The sequence below is a fragment of the Labeo rohita genome, chromosome 15 (assembly GCF_022985175.1).
Source record: "Labeo rohita strain BAU-BD-2019 chromosome 15, IGBB_LRoh.1.0, whole genome shotgun sequence".
Lineage (NCBI taxonomy): Eukaryota > Metazoa > Chordata > Actinopteri > Cypriniformes > Cyprinidae > Labeo > Labeo rohita.
Genome location: NC_066883.1, coordinates 26,073,912 through 26,089,525, shown reverse-complemented (window position 1 = coordinate 26,089,525; position 15,614 = coordinate 26,073,912). Strand labels below are relative to the sequence as shown.

At 35.2% G+C, this 15,614-nt stretch overlaps 2 protein-coding genes across 6 annotated transcripts in view; one reads left to right on the top strand and one right to left on the bottom strand.

Annotated features, from left to right (window-relative positions):
• Positions 1-781: 781 nt before the first annotated feature.
• Positions 782-4,983, top strand: hspa13 (heat shock protein 70 family, member 13). The gene is made up of 5 exons (XM_051128938.1): positions 782-903; positions 1,392-1,732; positions 1,813-2,026; positions 2,485-2,652; positions 3,966-4,983. The coding sequence occupies exons 1-5, from the start codon at positions 879-881 to the stop codon at positions 4,532-4,534; spliced, it is 1,317 nt and encodes a 438-aa protein (XP_050984895.1). The 5' UTR covers positions 782-878; the 3' UTR covers positions 4,535-4,983.
• A 2,488-nt stretch (positions 4,984-7,471) lies between these two features.
• gdpd5b (glycerophosphodiester phosphodiesterase domain containing 5b) overlaps positions 7,472-15,614 on the bottom strand; it is a 55,275-nt gene continuing 47,132 nt past the window's right edge. Inside the window, exons 12-18 of one of the 5 annotated variants that reach the window (XR_007829175.1) lie at positions 14,660-14,817; positions 14,307-14,454; positions 13,831-13,913; positions 11,343-11,357; positions 9,662-9,774; positions 8,256-8,490; positions 7,472-7,559 (exon numbers count right to left, since the gene is read on the bottom strand). Coding sequence is in view for 3 of the 5 variants with exons in the window: in XM_051128933.1 (XP_050984890.1) it covers positions 7,492-7,559; positions 9,662-9,774; positions 11,343-11,357; positions 13,831-13,913; positions 14,307-14,454; positions 14,660-14,817 (585 nt within the window). In the remaining 2 variants the exon portion in view is untranslated. Of the gene's footprint in view, positions 7,560-7,769; positions 8,491-9,661; positions 9,775-11,342; positions 11,358-13,830; positions 13,914-14,306; positions 14,455-14,659; positions 14,818-15,614 lie in introns of those variants that run through there. The other 4 variants (XR_007829176.1, XM_051128933.1, XM_051128937.1 and 1 more) reach the window with 4 other exon arrangements.

The window sequence follows — 15,614 nt, the reverse complement described above, 5'->3', positions numbered from 1 at the left end:
ACCATGCATACTTTTCTGGCTATCCACTAAAATAAAAGAATAAATCTAAAATATAATAAATAAATATAATAAAATATCCACTGAAAAATTAAATAAATGTAATAAAATATCCACTGAAAAATAAAAATGGTAAATTGTGGCTTTCCCTCCTTGCTATTCTGAGAAAATGTATAATTTAGATTACGAGATATAAACTGCAAGATCTTAAACTGAAAAATATTATTATTATTATTATTATTATTATTATCATCATCATCATTTTTATTAGTTTGTACCATGCATACTTTTCTGGCTATCCACTAAAATAAAATAATAAATCTAAAATATAATAAATAAATATAATAAAATATCCACCAAAAATTAAAAATGGTATATTATGGCTTTACGAGATATAAACTGCAAGAACTCTAACTTTGACATACTATTATCCTGTTTAATACAGTAAAGCTACTTTGACACAATCTGTTAAAATGTAAAAATGTGTTAAAAACGCTATAGCTATGTAAAAAGAAAACGAGTTTATATCTCTGCCTTTTTTGTAATTACCTTGTTTTTATTATTATTATTCTGTGGCACAAACAGGCGTCCATATCTAGTGCTCCTCCTCCCAGTTTCAATGCTGAATTTCTTTAAAGTCTCCGGTTTCGAAACTAAAAAGGATGACAGGAAGTTGTGCAGAAGTCCGCTTGCGCTTCACAGTGCATTCTGGGAAATGTAGTTAACAACAGCACGCCTGTAACCATGCGACTGATGAAAAGAACTACAACCCCCATAAGCCTAACAGTCTGTATTAGGTCGACGTGTATGTTCGCTCAGTCGGCGCAGATACTAAATGAACATCTCTTATACGGATATCCATAAAATATTGAGTTGGAGACATGGCTGGAGAAATGTCCATAATAGGTGAGTGTAAATTAAACTATTGTTCTCAGAAAGATATATGTCAAATTTAACAGAATGACCATTCATGTAGCCGTTAGCTAGAAATGGAACTGACGCACCTGGCATTAAAGTCCCAAATAATTGACTGCAGGTGGACAACAACCGGTATATCAGACAGACACATAGTTATATTGTCCAGCTTGAGACAAAACAGTCAGCCTTAAACATCAGATGACTATATACGCCTTTTATAGACAGCTGGCGTCTGTTACAGATGTTACTACATACTACAGATGTTACAGTGTCTCAAATCCTAGTTTAGCTACCTATCTAGACAGCATGTTTGGGCATCAGCGCACCAGAAATATGGTCTAGATTTCACCAATAAATTATATACCATTCTATCTTTTGTAATACATATTAACAACATATACATTAAGGTAACCATTGGTGTATAACAACAGAAACATTGTTTTCTTAGGCATATATATTTTTGTGTGTCCCTACAGGTTCTGTCATCCTGGCATTGTTCCTGGCAGGATATCTGGGACAACAGTACCTGCCCCCTCCAAAGCCCAGGGTGATTGGGTTGGATCTTGGGACCACGTTCTGCTCTGTGGGAGTATTTCAGCCTGGCACAGGCGAGATTGAGGTTATTGGAGACGACAAAGGTCGCAAAAGCATTCCGAGTGTAGTGTCATTCACCCCCACCGGTGTGTTTTCTGGACATGAGGGTCAGGAATTATCAGACATAAATCCTCAAAACACAATCTATGATGCTAAGAGATTTATAGGGAAGATTTTCGACCAAGAGACTTTACAGAAAGAGAGCGCACGGTACCCATTCAAGGTACACATTTCATATTTTACACTCTTTCATTGCTCTCACACAGCTTGCAGTATCTCTGATGTTTTCTCTATTATTTTTAGGTGACATACAACAACGGGAGTGCTGAATTTTTAGTCTCTACAAATAGCACCTTCACAGTTACTCCTGAATTCATTGGATCCCGTCTCCTGCTGAAAATGAAAAAGATGGCAGAGAAGCAACTGGGAATACCTATCGAGAAAGCCGTCATATCAGTGCCAGCAGAGTTTGATGAAAGGCAAAGAAACTACACTATAAGGGCTGCTAACCTAGCTGGTCAGTTTACTACTCACTTCTTAAGGTGTACATTAATCGCAAAGAGGAACTGTGTCACACAAATTCACTGCAATGACCAACAGAAAGCTGCTTGGTTTGAAAGCTGTGTGAGCTGTACTTCTTGCATCACTATGCTATTTATAATTGACCTTTTTTTGTCTAATGTGACCACACTTTAGTCAGTCAATTACGTATTGCTATTGGAATCTATGGAAGCCAGCTTAAAATAAAAAAGGTAAATTATGACTATATTTTCACTAGGTGCGAGGTGCGAGATGTAAACTCAAAATTGCTACCAAAAAAAAATTCTGAATTCTGACTTTCTGCAATTACCTTTTTATTTTTTATTCGTGAAGGAAACTGGCTTCCATAAAAATTAGGACAAGCAGCCTAAAAGCTGATAATGTTCTTGTTACAATCTATAATAGTTAACTGATCGATCACATCTTTGCCACCAGGACTGGACATCCTGCGGGTGATCAATGAGCCTACGGCAGCGGCGATGGCTTACGGACTGCATAAAGCAGAAGTGTTTAATGTGCTGGTGGTGGATCTGGGAGGAGGAACACTGGATGTGTCACTTCTCAATAAGCAGGGTGGCATGTTCCTTACCAGAGCAATGGCAGGTGAGCGGAGTGATATCACATTATAAATATGTCAACTAGCAGAGATTTTTTTTAATATATGGTAGGAATATTTGGGTGGCTATTAATGGGCAGGGCTGCTTTGTTATTTACATATTTAAGACGCACCCAGCTCTGTGTCTTCTCCATTATTGCAAGTTTGTATATTAAAGCCAAAGAGGTGAAAGAAATAATGGGTGTAACATAAAGCAAAGTATAGTTGTACGTGGTCGCCAAGAAGTTTATTTTAATTAACAACATTAATATAGAATTCAGCTGAGGTCCATTTACAAAATTTGAAGCATTTATAATATTAGCTTAATCAGTTCAAGTCTAATTCCAGTGTTGCAGTCTTAACTCTTGTTAATTCATTATGAATACTCATACGTTGCGCTGGACGATTAATCGAAAATTAATCGAAATTCAGAACCTCTAACTGATGTAATTTTCCCATGTCGGTTATTTCGTTTTTTTTAATCCTGTTAATACTTGCCCATTAAAAACATACAACCGTGTGTGTAGTCTACGCTATACAGACATGAACAACTGTTGTGTATGCATCTTTTGCAGCGTCTCACACGTGAGTAGAGGGTTTAAGGCGCCGTGTCAAGCTAAAAGAATTTAAACCTTTACATGCAGTGCCGCTCATCAATGTAATTTCCAAAACAGTGAACCAATAAGAATTCCCCCGGAGGCAGGGCGAGCGTTGCGAGCTTTTGTTTACAGCTTTTCTTTTTTTTTAATAAGATGTCTTCATTTAAGCAACTTGGTTTCAATTGTTTGAAATATTCAGCGAATAACCATAAATAGTTTGTTTCCTTCAGTTATTCTAAAACCACAAAGAAATGGAGTTGAGTATATTTATAGCACAAACCTTTAATGAACTATGAGGGCAAAAAAAAAGTAAAATAAATCGTTCATAATATATTAATTAAAATTTGACAGTTTTTCTAGTTGAGTTCTACAGTTTTTGACTGTTGAATTATTTTGTGTGATTTGGTTTTTTCAAATCCTTATACAGTCATCACCATTAGAAAATTCATAGAAAATAATTGAAATTCGTGGTGTAGAGAACGTAGGGACTCTGCATATGACCTTTTGTATTCTAATACACATGTGATGTTTTCCCCTGGCCCTGTGGTTTGACCTCAATGAGTATTTAGGTTACAAATAGGGTAGGGTAGGGGTTAGGGTAGTTCAATCTCACTGAAACCACTGGCATTTACCTAACACACATGGAAATGGTGTCACATCAGGTGCGCAAACCCTCATCCTGTTTCATCACGAGATTAACACGTGGTCCTCCATCTCCACAGGTAATAACAAGCTAGGAGGGCAGGACTTCACCCAGCGTTTGCTGCAGTACACCATCGAGCGAGTGCAGCAGCAGTACGGCGTGCCTCCTACTCTAAAAGAAGACATCCACCTTCTCCGACAGGCTGTGGAGGCCGCCAAGATCAACCTCACTCAGGAGCCTCACATTCACCTCCGAGTTCCTCTTCACCTGCAGACAACGGGAGTGAGCGGAGCACAGGAGGAAAAAATCCTGTTTGAGGAGAAGCTGACGCGGGAGCTCTTTGATGAGCTGAATGCGGATCTCTTCCAGAAGATTCTGGCACCCATTGAGACTGTCCTCATAGAGGGCCATCTAGAAAAAGGGGAAGTCGATGAAATCGTCCTGGTCGGAGGGTCTACGAGAATCCCTCGCATCAGACAGCTCATTAGTCAGTACTTTGGGAAGGAACCAAACACCTCAGTAGACCCTGACCTGGCCGTGGTGACCGGGGTAGCCATTCAAGCAGGCATCATGGGCGGCTCTTGGCCTCTCCAAGTCAGCGCAATTGAAATTCCCAACAGGCATCTTCGCAAGACTAACTTCAGCTGATTGGTTGAGAAGACTGGTTAAGAAACTGCTACTTGGGCATTTGTCACGTGACTGCTGTGTGCCAACAAACCAAAAACCGGTTAAACAATGTTTTATGTTTTTGCTTCCTTAAACACATTAGTTTTGCAATGAATTCCTGTTAGCAGGCCAAACACAATGGTTACTGGAGCATTTGTGCTTAACGTCTGGACTTGTTGGCCCAAATTACCGTTTATACATTTATCTTCAGAAAAGATGCAGAGTATTTATTTAGTTTTCTGTTATATAAATAGCGTTTTATTCTGAGCAAGTGTCTGCTTGGGACCATATCGTTTAGTTTATTGCCATCTGTGTGCCTAACTGGTACTAACTGTGCAATAAGTCTCTGACAACTGGTTTTGGCAGGTTAAATGATGTTGTATTCAGGGAAGCAGCTGTTTGTATATAACTGAATAATCATTCCAATCTCAGCTATTTATTATTTATTTATTTTGCCAAGGCTAGTTGTGATTTCAGCTAGCTGTTTCTGTCTTATACAGCTAGCTGAAATCACAACTAGCTTTTGCTTGCCACAATCGGTGCCACAGTTTAATTGTGTACTGTAGACTAAAAATAGTCTGATTTTTACTTCATTTTTAAAGACATACTGTCTTTATTGTTTGTTTGTTTTTGTTTCTTTCCTAACAGAGTTAAAAGGTTAACCTTAGTTAACACAAAAATGAAAATTCTGTTATTAATTACTCACCCTCATGTAGTTTCAAACGATTCATCTTCGGAGCACAAATGCACAGATGTTTTGATGAAATCAGAGTTTCCAGGCCCAGAAAGGTAGCAAGGATGTCGTTAAAATAGTCCATGTGACATCTGTGGTTCAACCGTAATTTTACGAAGTTATGAGAATACTTTTTTGTGCGCAAAGAGAACAAAAATAACGACTTTATTTAACATTTCTTCTCTTTCGCGCGTTTAGCGCATCCGGGTTCCAAGTCAGAACGCGTCGTGGTATTCTCGTGAACGTGCGTCGACTGACGCGGAAGAGAAGGAATTGTTGAATAAAGTCTTCAAATCAAAATCAGTTTCTTTTTTGTTTTCTTTGCACACAAACAATATTCTCGTAGCTTCATGGACTATTTTAACATTGTCCGTACTACATTTCAATCAGAAATTTCATCAGAGGTATCTAAATTTGTGTTCCGAAAATGAACGTCTCACGGGTTTGGAACAACATGAGGGTGAGTACATAATGCCATAATTTTCTTTTTTGGCTGAACTAACGCTGTAAGTATTTGTAAACTCTAATACCACCTGCCAACTGTTAAATATAAAACACGTAAAACGTACCAGCATGACCAATGTGGTATTTAGATGATTAAATCTTTAAACTGAAGCTTTTATAAGAATGTGAATTAAAAGATATCTAAATGTTTATTTAAATATAGATATATATTTCGTGTTTAGTTTTGCATTTACTGCATATTAAACAAGCAAAGTATAATTAACCACAAGGACCAAAAAAATAGCTTTTTGTGTTGGCCTGTTTGTTTACATAATGCTAAAAGCTCAATATTAGATGTGAAATTACATTATGCCAAGTGTGAACTTAGTTTAATGCACTTTACATACAGAAGAGGAGTTCAGAACATTGCACAACTCAAAAGGGAAAACAGTTATACATTTATCAGTGTGAATGCATATTCAAATCTTTCCTGTAACTTAAAAAATATTCTTACAATTCTATTTTTGTACAGTCCTGTATTTCATTTGTTGCATTATGCACAGTACCTGGTTTGTGTGTTTCATTAAAGTTAACTTTTGCTGCTGCGCAAAGAAAACAAACGTTGTTAAAACTGCAGGTTTTTATTGATCGACCTCTGAAACACATTAATACAAAATAAAAACATCAAACAGCACAATCGTTCAGCCTCGTCCTCCGTGTGACAGCACAAGCCACTGTAAACAATGTCACATCTCACATTTACAATATTAAGGGTCAGGACATCATAATGGGAAGCCCTGTACAAAATGTTTAATACATGAAAAGCCTAAACAAAAGGGTTGAGACTAAAATGACAATGCAACAGTTTAAAAAATAAAAAATTATCACTGAACAATATTCAAACACACTTGTTTATTATAGGACAGTGTCCAAGTAATATTGCACGGCATTGAAACTTCAAGCCAGCTTTCTTTATAAACAGTGTTCAACAACTAATTCTGAACAGACCCTCCTTTTAATGGTTTAAGTTTCGGTTGTTAATTTTAACCTAACTTAGGGAATTGCTTTTGTTGTTGTTCATAAATTAAACCACAGATATGTATGCAGAACATATGCCTAAATTTTCCATCTGGCATCATACCGACCACGACGATAAGGCTGGGTGATTTCCTTCCAAAATGACAACTGAATCACATGCTAAATAGGTGGTGTATCAAATACAGTAAATATCACTTGAAGGCTAAAGGCAGGCACTCTGTAAACACCTGTTTTGTTCTTGGAAATGCACAACTTTTTCAACAGAAGGCATCATTAGACTGTGAATATCACCAAATCAAGATCTAGAAATTAAAAAAAAAAAAAAAAAAACTGGCATAAATGTTACACTCCACATTGGCTGGCTATGGAAGATTAGAAAAAATAAAATCCCCAAAAACCGACAGATAAAATCCACTATATCATCACAGGCATGCTTTCAATACGAAGCAAGTAACGGGCATTCCAGGATCCTCAAGCGTTACGTAGGGGAAGAGGCCACAGATTTGGTAATAGTCGACAGAAGAACCGCACTTCCTACTTCTCCTTACCGTCCAGAATTGAAAACAAGCAACTTAATAGTGAAAGAAAAGCTCAATTTTCTGTACACGGGTTTATAAACAGTAGGCTAAGAGTTGAGTCAGTAGTTCAGAGGAGACACCACAAGCTTGTTCAGGATGTGATGTGATTTTTTGTTGAGTCAATTATTGAGTCAATAAGCAACGTTTTAATTGGTGTAGTAGTTAAATCCGTTTTCCGTATAGGGTTCGTCGTTGGTGACTCCGTTGCTCACCTCTGTTGAACAAGATGAAAGAAGGCAATACAAATTATGCTTAATGCCCACAATGTTTACAAGACCTTCACTGCGACAATTTGCAAACCAAGGATCTTTGATCGTACTTGAGATACACCTGCTCTGTTCCAAATCCTAGTGAGCTGTCTACCGTGACAGCATTGTATTAGGCGTCATAGGTGTGACAATGGTGTTTTAGTGCCACGTAAAAAAAAAAAAAAAAAAAAAAAAAAATATCCAAAATTCCAAGATTTACTGAATATTACAAGATTAAAGTCAAAATGTTTAGAGAATAAAGTCAAAATCTTGAGAATAAAGTTGAAATTTCGAGAACAAGTCGAAATATTTAGCGAATAAAGTCAAAATATTTTGAGAATGGTGCATGCAAATAGCCGGACTGGGGAGAAGTTGCCAGGCCACCGGAATTTATTTGAATATATGTGGGATTATTACCAAAATATTTTGAGAATTCAGCTTCACTCTCGAAACATTTAGACTTTATTCTCATAATATTTCAACTTTATTCTCGTAGAATTTTCATTTTTTGATAAACTATCCCTCTAATATGCTTTCTTATATAGTAGCTGCCTATGCACTTGGCATACTTGGAACAGAGCCACTAGTGAAAAAGCAAACTGTAGGCCTTCTTTGCCACATATCTGAATGATCGGGTTAGTTGTCATCACTTTCATACTCACCGTACGCAGGCCACAGTTACCCTGGCCATTGATGCTACAGCACTGCATGAGCTATCATTCAAGCTTTGGGATGTCAGCGGAGTATGGATTGATGGATGAATGGATGCAGGAAGAGACGGGATGGTGGCGGACAGTGAGAAACAGGAGGGAGAGGGGAGGGAATGAGATGGAATGGGATGGAGGGATGCGGTAACACAGACTCAAACCCAGGAGATGGACAGCTACTGTGGCTGACCTTAGAAAGAGGGCAAAAACACACACAGAGGCATGCAAACACTGTTGGGATACATGCACACACCATATTAATCCAAAAACACATTGCATGCAACACGTGTACAGTCAACTGGACGTTGGCTGTACTTTTCCCTATTATTATTACACAGCTACTTGGCAAAGAAATATATCACTAGTGGATCCTCTGCAGTGAATGGGTGCCATCAGAATGAGAGTCCAAACAGTTGATTAAAACCATCACAATAATCCACACGACTACAGTTCGTCAATTAATGTCTTGTGAAGCTAAAAGTGCATTTTTACAAAACAAATCCATCATCAAACATGTCTACCCATAATACTACTTCCTCCAGTGAGAAAGCCATCTCATCTGAATCAGGTGAGAAATGTGCACAGATCAAACACCATTTAAACAGTTGTAATTCAGCTGTATGTTGAATGATTTTTCTTTCTTTTTTTTTTTTTTTTTTTTACATCTTTTAATTTCACAAGACATTACTTGATGGGCTGGAATTGTTTCTGAGTGTGACTCATTCTGACAGCACCTATTCACTGCAGAGGATCCACTGGTGAGGAAGTGATGTAATGCTACACTACCAATAAAAAGTGTTGTAATGTTTTATTAAAAGAAATCTCTTCTGCTCACCAAGCCTGCATTTATTTGATACAAAATACAGCAGTAATATTATGTTATATTTTTACTATTTAAAATAACTGTTTTTGCTGTACTTTGAATCAAAGAAATGCATGGTGAGCCGAAGAGAGAACTGTTCAAAAACCTTTGACTGGTAGTGTAAATTTCTCCAAATCTGTTCCAATATAGAAGCCCATGTACATCTTGAATGGTCTGAAGGTGAGTACAGTTTCAGCAAATTTTCATGTTTGGGTGAACTATTCTTTTAAAATGATTACTGAAGTCCTTCAGTTTTGAGTCACAAGATGGCGCTAATGAGCTTTTCTAACTTCTTGGTGAAATGAGAGACATTGTAGAGTAACATATGAGATACTGACATATAGCACCAGTACAATGGTGAAATATGTAGTTTAGTGATTATTTGATTGACCAATCAGAACCAAGTATTTCATAGCGCTGTGTAATAAGCTTGCATATAGCACGCTCTCATACACGCGATATGAGAAACATCAAAAGGATGTGGTTAGGTGGCTCTTACCAGAGAAGATGAGCTTCTCCTTCATGATGTTGACGTCTCTGCTGGATCTCCTGACGGCTGCGCTCAGCATGATCTGCTCTGGGTTGTAGCTACGCATCCCGCTCATTCTCCACCTGTGATCGCGTGCATATAGATAAACACACACGTACACAAAACATTTGGAGTTCGCATTGATACTAATGACTCTATCCATTTTTTAACACGCTGAATTTCACAGTTTCATGATTTCTCATGTACACTACCTTTCAAAATTTTGGGGTCAGTGACTTAAAAAACTTGATCAAAAGTGACAGTAAAATTTAAATTATTTTCGTTGAAAAAAAGTAAAAACTCTACAACTAAATAATCTGTAACTGTCTGTCATGTGTTTGTCACCCCCTAGTGGAAGAGTGCAGAATGACTTAGCAACCCATCTGTTTGTGAACCTTAAAGGAGAACTTCCAGAACAGCAATTTACAAATAATTTACTCACCCCCTTGTCATCCAAGATGTTCATGTCTTTCTGTCTTCAGTCGTAAAGAAAGTATGGTTTTTGAGGAAAGCATTTCAGGATTTTTCTGCATATAATGGACTTTATTGGTGCCCCAAATTTGAACTTCCAAAATGCAGCTTAAATGCAGCTTCAAATGGCTCAAAACGATCCCAGCCGAGGAAGAAGGGTTGAAACGATCTGGTTTTTGAAAAATAGAAATTTGTATACTTTTTAAGCACAAAAGCTCGTGTAGCACAGGCACTGGGATGCGCGTCCACAGGTCGTTCTTGAACGATTCGTTCATTTTAATGTGAATCGGGAAGAACGAGTCGTCTCGGGGAATGATTCGTTCTGTCGCGCATGCGCAACAACCTATTAGGTTCTGTACTGGAATTAATTCACCCGTTTCAAGTCTTCGGGTTTTTTTGAGTCGTTTGTTCATCTTATGGGGCTGTCACATGATGCTGATTTTGCTCAAATGAACGAAATGACTCGAAAAAAGATTTGTTCATTTTGCTGAACGAGACTCAAAGGTCCAAGTCGGTAAAATGATCCGAACTTCCCATCACTACTACGAATCACATCTTCGAATCACCACGTCTGCGGTTCCGCCTACGTTCCGCGTGACCTTTCGACGTGATTCAATAGTACGTGAACGCGCATCCCAGAGCCTGTGCTACACAAGCTTTTGTGCTTAAAAAGTATACTAATTTTTATTTTCCTAAAAAAATGACCGATCGTTTCGCTAGATAAGACCCTTCTTCCTTGGGTGGGATCGTTTAGAGCCATTTTGGAAGTTCAAAATCGGGGCACCAGTGAAGTCCGTTATATGGAGAAAAATCCTGAAATGTTTTCCTCAAAAAATTTCTTCACAACTGAAGAAAGAAAGACATGAACATGTTGGATGACAAGGGGGTGAGTAAATTATTTGTGAATTGTTGTTCTGGAAGTGGACTTCTCCTTTAATCCAAGTCAATTCACACAATATACTTCAATTAAGTATTAATCATATGTTACGTGATAAGCAGTGATATTAAAGTGTATCATGTGGGCTGTGGTTTAGTAAGAAGAGTTAGTAATAGAATTGACAAAATACAGGTAGAACGAAAGATACAGGCAGATAGATTGAAACGGGGTTATACAGAGAAAGAAGGGCAAGAAAGGGAGATATACACTGGCAGCATGGGCCAACAGCACTGACCCAATTACCTGATCATGTGATAGCTGAGAGATGCCAGAATGCAGCAGAGAAGAGGAGCATGCACATCAGGCAGAGAGCAAGAAGAAGAGGAGGAGAGGTGGAAGAAAAGGGTACAAGAGTAAAAGAAAGGGAGAGAATCAAGAGGTCAGTTCAGAAAAGCAGATGCAAATGTCACTATGGCAAGCGCAGCAAACGTAGAGGATCCAGAGCCCCACATCACATTGAGTTTTCAGTTCACACATTTACCAGTGATGCTGATCTCCAACGTTAAACATTAGAATGCGAAACATCATCAATGCAAACACTTTTTCTTCTTATCCTTGCTTCCTGTTCTCTCTCTGGAGGTAATCGTGTTTTGTGATGCATTAATATTTGTTTGTAAAGGTCAAACAATGTGAATTCCCAATAGGAAGCTGTATTTGATTACATCTGATGAAACTAGAACACACAATCTGATTGCGTGAAACAATCCAAGCAAAGTTATTACATTTTTGTTTACTAGAATTCACAATCTAGATGTTTTAGGAGTGACTTTAAACAAACTTTAGCTTTCATTACTACAACGTTCAAAGTCATATTTGCCTTCAGACCAAAACTGTATTGCGAGTGAATTTAAGCAGTTTTGAAAAGAAATTTTCACATACAATTATTGAAATAATTTAAATATTAAAATAAAACATTTATTTAATAGCAAAAACTAAATATTTGCATATATGATACTCTAACTTTCTATAGACATTATAATTTTTTATTTGTTAATACTATCTTGCTTATAATGTAGATGAGATTTGGAAGGACTTTGATAGTTTTATTATTAGCTAAAATGAAATCAAACTTTTAATAACTGGAATTAAAAAAAATAATAATAATTTTAGATAAAAAGCTTAAACCAAAACTACTAATTCTTTATTGCTCATAATGTATATGAGACTTTGAAAGTTTTATTGTTAGATAAAATTAAATCTAAAATTAAAAAATATATATACATTTTCATTAATTGAAATAAATAAAATAAGATAAAGTAATAAAATAAAATCAGGGGGAAAAAAGCATAAACCCAAATTATAAATGTCTTGGCAACTAACTTAAATAAATAATGAAAAAATTAAAATAAGTTGAAGTACTAAAATCACATATAGCTTAAACTGAAATATATATATATATATATATATATATATATATATATATATATATATATATATATATATATATATATATATATATATATATATATATACACACTACCGTTCAAAAGTTTGGGGTCAGTAAGACTTGTAATAGTTTTTAAAGAAGTCTCTTATGCTCATCAAGGCTGCATTTATTTGATTAAAAATATAGAAAAAAAAACAGTAATATTGCAAAATGTTTTTCCAATATAAAATAATGTTTTTTATTTTAACATACTTTAAAATAGAATTTATTCCTGTGATGAAAAGCTGAATTTTTAATCAGCTGTTACTCCAGTCTTAAGTGTCACATGATCCTTCAGAAATCATTCTAATATGCGGATTTATTATTAGAATGATCAATGTTGGATAATATCAACAGTTGTGCTGCCAAATATTTTTTGGAACCTGTGATTTTCTTTTTTTTTTTTTTCAGGATTCTTTCATGAATAACAAGTTTAAAAAGTACAGTGTTTATTCAAAATATAAATATTTTATAACAATGTAAATTATTTATTATTAACTTTTAATAAACTTTTAATTATTAACTTAATACATCCTTGGTGAATAAAAGTATTAATTAAAAAAAAAAACAAAAAAAAACAATAAAAATGTACTGAGCCCAAACTTTTGAACGGTAGTGTATATATATATAAAAATGACAAAAGAATAACAATTACTAAAACTTTAACTAAACTTAATAAAAAGAAAACAAAAATAAAATCCAATTCAAAATATTATTAAATACTAATATAAATAATCTAAAAATAACACTGTAATGAAATTATATAAAATGCAAATTTTAAAGGTTTTTACATTCACACAAAACATAAAATTATCAAAACCTAAATATTAAAACATTTTTTTAGTAGCAAAACCTAAACATATGCATATAGGATACCCTAACCATCTATAAATATTAATATATATATTTTTTAATTTTCTAATAATTTATTGCTCATAATGTATATGAAATAAAATAAAATAAAATAAAATAAAAAAAGCAGATAAAAGACATTAACCAAAATTATAAATGTTTCTTGGCAACTAACTTAAATAATGAAAAAAGTAAAGTAAGTTAAAGTACTAAAAACACTATAGCTGAAACAAATAAAAATAAGCCTAAATAATAAAACCAATAAAAATTACAAAAGCACACAGCTTAATTACTAAAACTTAAAGTAAACTCAACTAAACTACAATAAAACTAAATAAAAAGAAAACATAAAAAAAAGAATTCGAAATATATTACAATAGAATATAAATAATCTAAAAATTAGATTTTAGGTAATAATCTACAGCATACTATGTCAGACAAGTGGACACTTACTTCTGGAATATAAATATTCCCAGAACTACAGCAAAGGAGATGAGATCAGTAGAAATCCATATCAAGCAGTACTCATCTGGACTCTAGAAAAAGACACAAATGCTTACACCGCTCACACCAGACACTCACACCACTAGATGGCGCAAGAGAACAGATTTTACAGCCATTGCTGGCTAATTTTTTTTTTTTCACACTAATTATATTATATACAACATGCTCGTTGATGTTATATTAAACAGCAAAATATTATCAATATATTATATACAAATGTCATTAACATTAACATCTCAATCATGTATTTGCCCCTTAACATATATTTGTTATATTCTAGGAAAAAAATGAATAAAGGCAGTATTGCTTCTCATTTTGAATAAAGGCCAGAGCAGCAGATGCTGACCAATTATATATCTTGGAAAAGCGTGACGGCTTTGTGCCATTGCCTAATAAATAATCTACCAACAGATGAGGGTTCGTACCATGAGCCAGAGCGGATAGTGCACCTTCCTCAGCACCTGCGGGGCCTCGGAAGAGACGGATGGCACCCCACTGCACCACAGCAGGGAATACAGCCACGGCTCGTTCACCGAATACAGAGTCAGGCTGATGTTGTTCTCATTATACAGCCTATTAAAATAAACACAGAGATATATGAATAGCTCTGACACACTTGACAGTGCTTTTTTGCCTAAACAATTAAAGGTTTTTGCATTTTCATTTCATTACACCAGTGCCTCAAGACACTGCAGATTTTGCTCCAAAACAGTCCTTTATTGTGTAATGTAGATGTTGTAAGCGAGACCAGGTGTCTGTAAATAGGCCAGCATCCTACCGGACGTCCTGCACAGAGGCCTGGTTGTAGCGCAGCAGAACCCTGCTGATGCCATTATGATGAAGTGTGTCGAGGGGCAGCTTCTTCACAGATGTCTGCTGTAAACCCGGAGCCACGTTCCTCACCATCTCCCTGTTACTGTCTACCGTCCACATCACCTACACATACACATACACAAAAGAATTTGTGTATATTGTAGTATACTGTATATATGCATTATACATATATACTTACATATACACACGCAAACACTACCAGTCAAAAGGGTTTGAACTGTAAATTTTTTTCTCTTCCGCTCGCCAAGCTTGCATTTATTTGATCCAACAGTAAAAACAGTAAAATTTGGAAATATTTTTACTATTTCAAATAACTGTTTTCTATTTGAATATATTTTAAAATATAATTTATTCCTGTGATTTCAAAGCAGAATTTTTAGCATCATTACTCCAGTCACATGATCTTTCAGAAATCATTCTAATATTCTTATTTACTGCTCAAAACACTAATACTATTATTATTATGTTGAAAACAGAAAAAAACAGAAAAGATGAATAGAAAGTTCATAGAAAGTCTTTATCATTACTTTTGATCAATTTAAAGCATACCTGCTAAAAAAAAAATAATAATAATAATTTATATAATTATTAAATCCCCAAAAAACTCCAAACAGTTATTTTAAATAGTAAAAATATTTCAAAATATTTTGCTGTATTTTGGATCAATTTAATGCAGGTTTGGTGAGCAGATGAGAAATCTTTAAAAAACATTTTTTTTTTTTTTTAATCTTTTGATTGGGATAAATATATGCACGCATACACACACACAAGCCTGATGTATCATATTTGATACTCAAATTACACATGATTTTCCTAAAAAAATGATGCATGGATAATCATTTAAAGACAAGTTGTTTTAGTCCCCTAAGTGTTCATGTTGAAACACTACTAACACTATT

Bases quoted from the DNA above. Each gene is read 5' to 3' on its own strand.
- hspa13 (XM_051128938.1), top strand. From the start codon at position 879: ATGGCTGGAGAAATGTCCATAATAG. The intron at 1,733-1,812 runs GTACACATTTCA...TATTATTTTTAG, and splicing joins GCGCACGGTACCCATTCAAG to GTGACATACAACAACGGGAG. The intron at 2,027-2,484 runs GTCAGTTTACTA...CTTTGCCACCAG, and splicing joins AAGGGCTGCTAACCTAGCTG to GACTGGACATCCTGCGGGTG.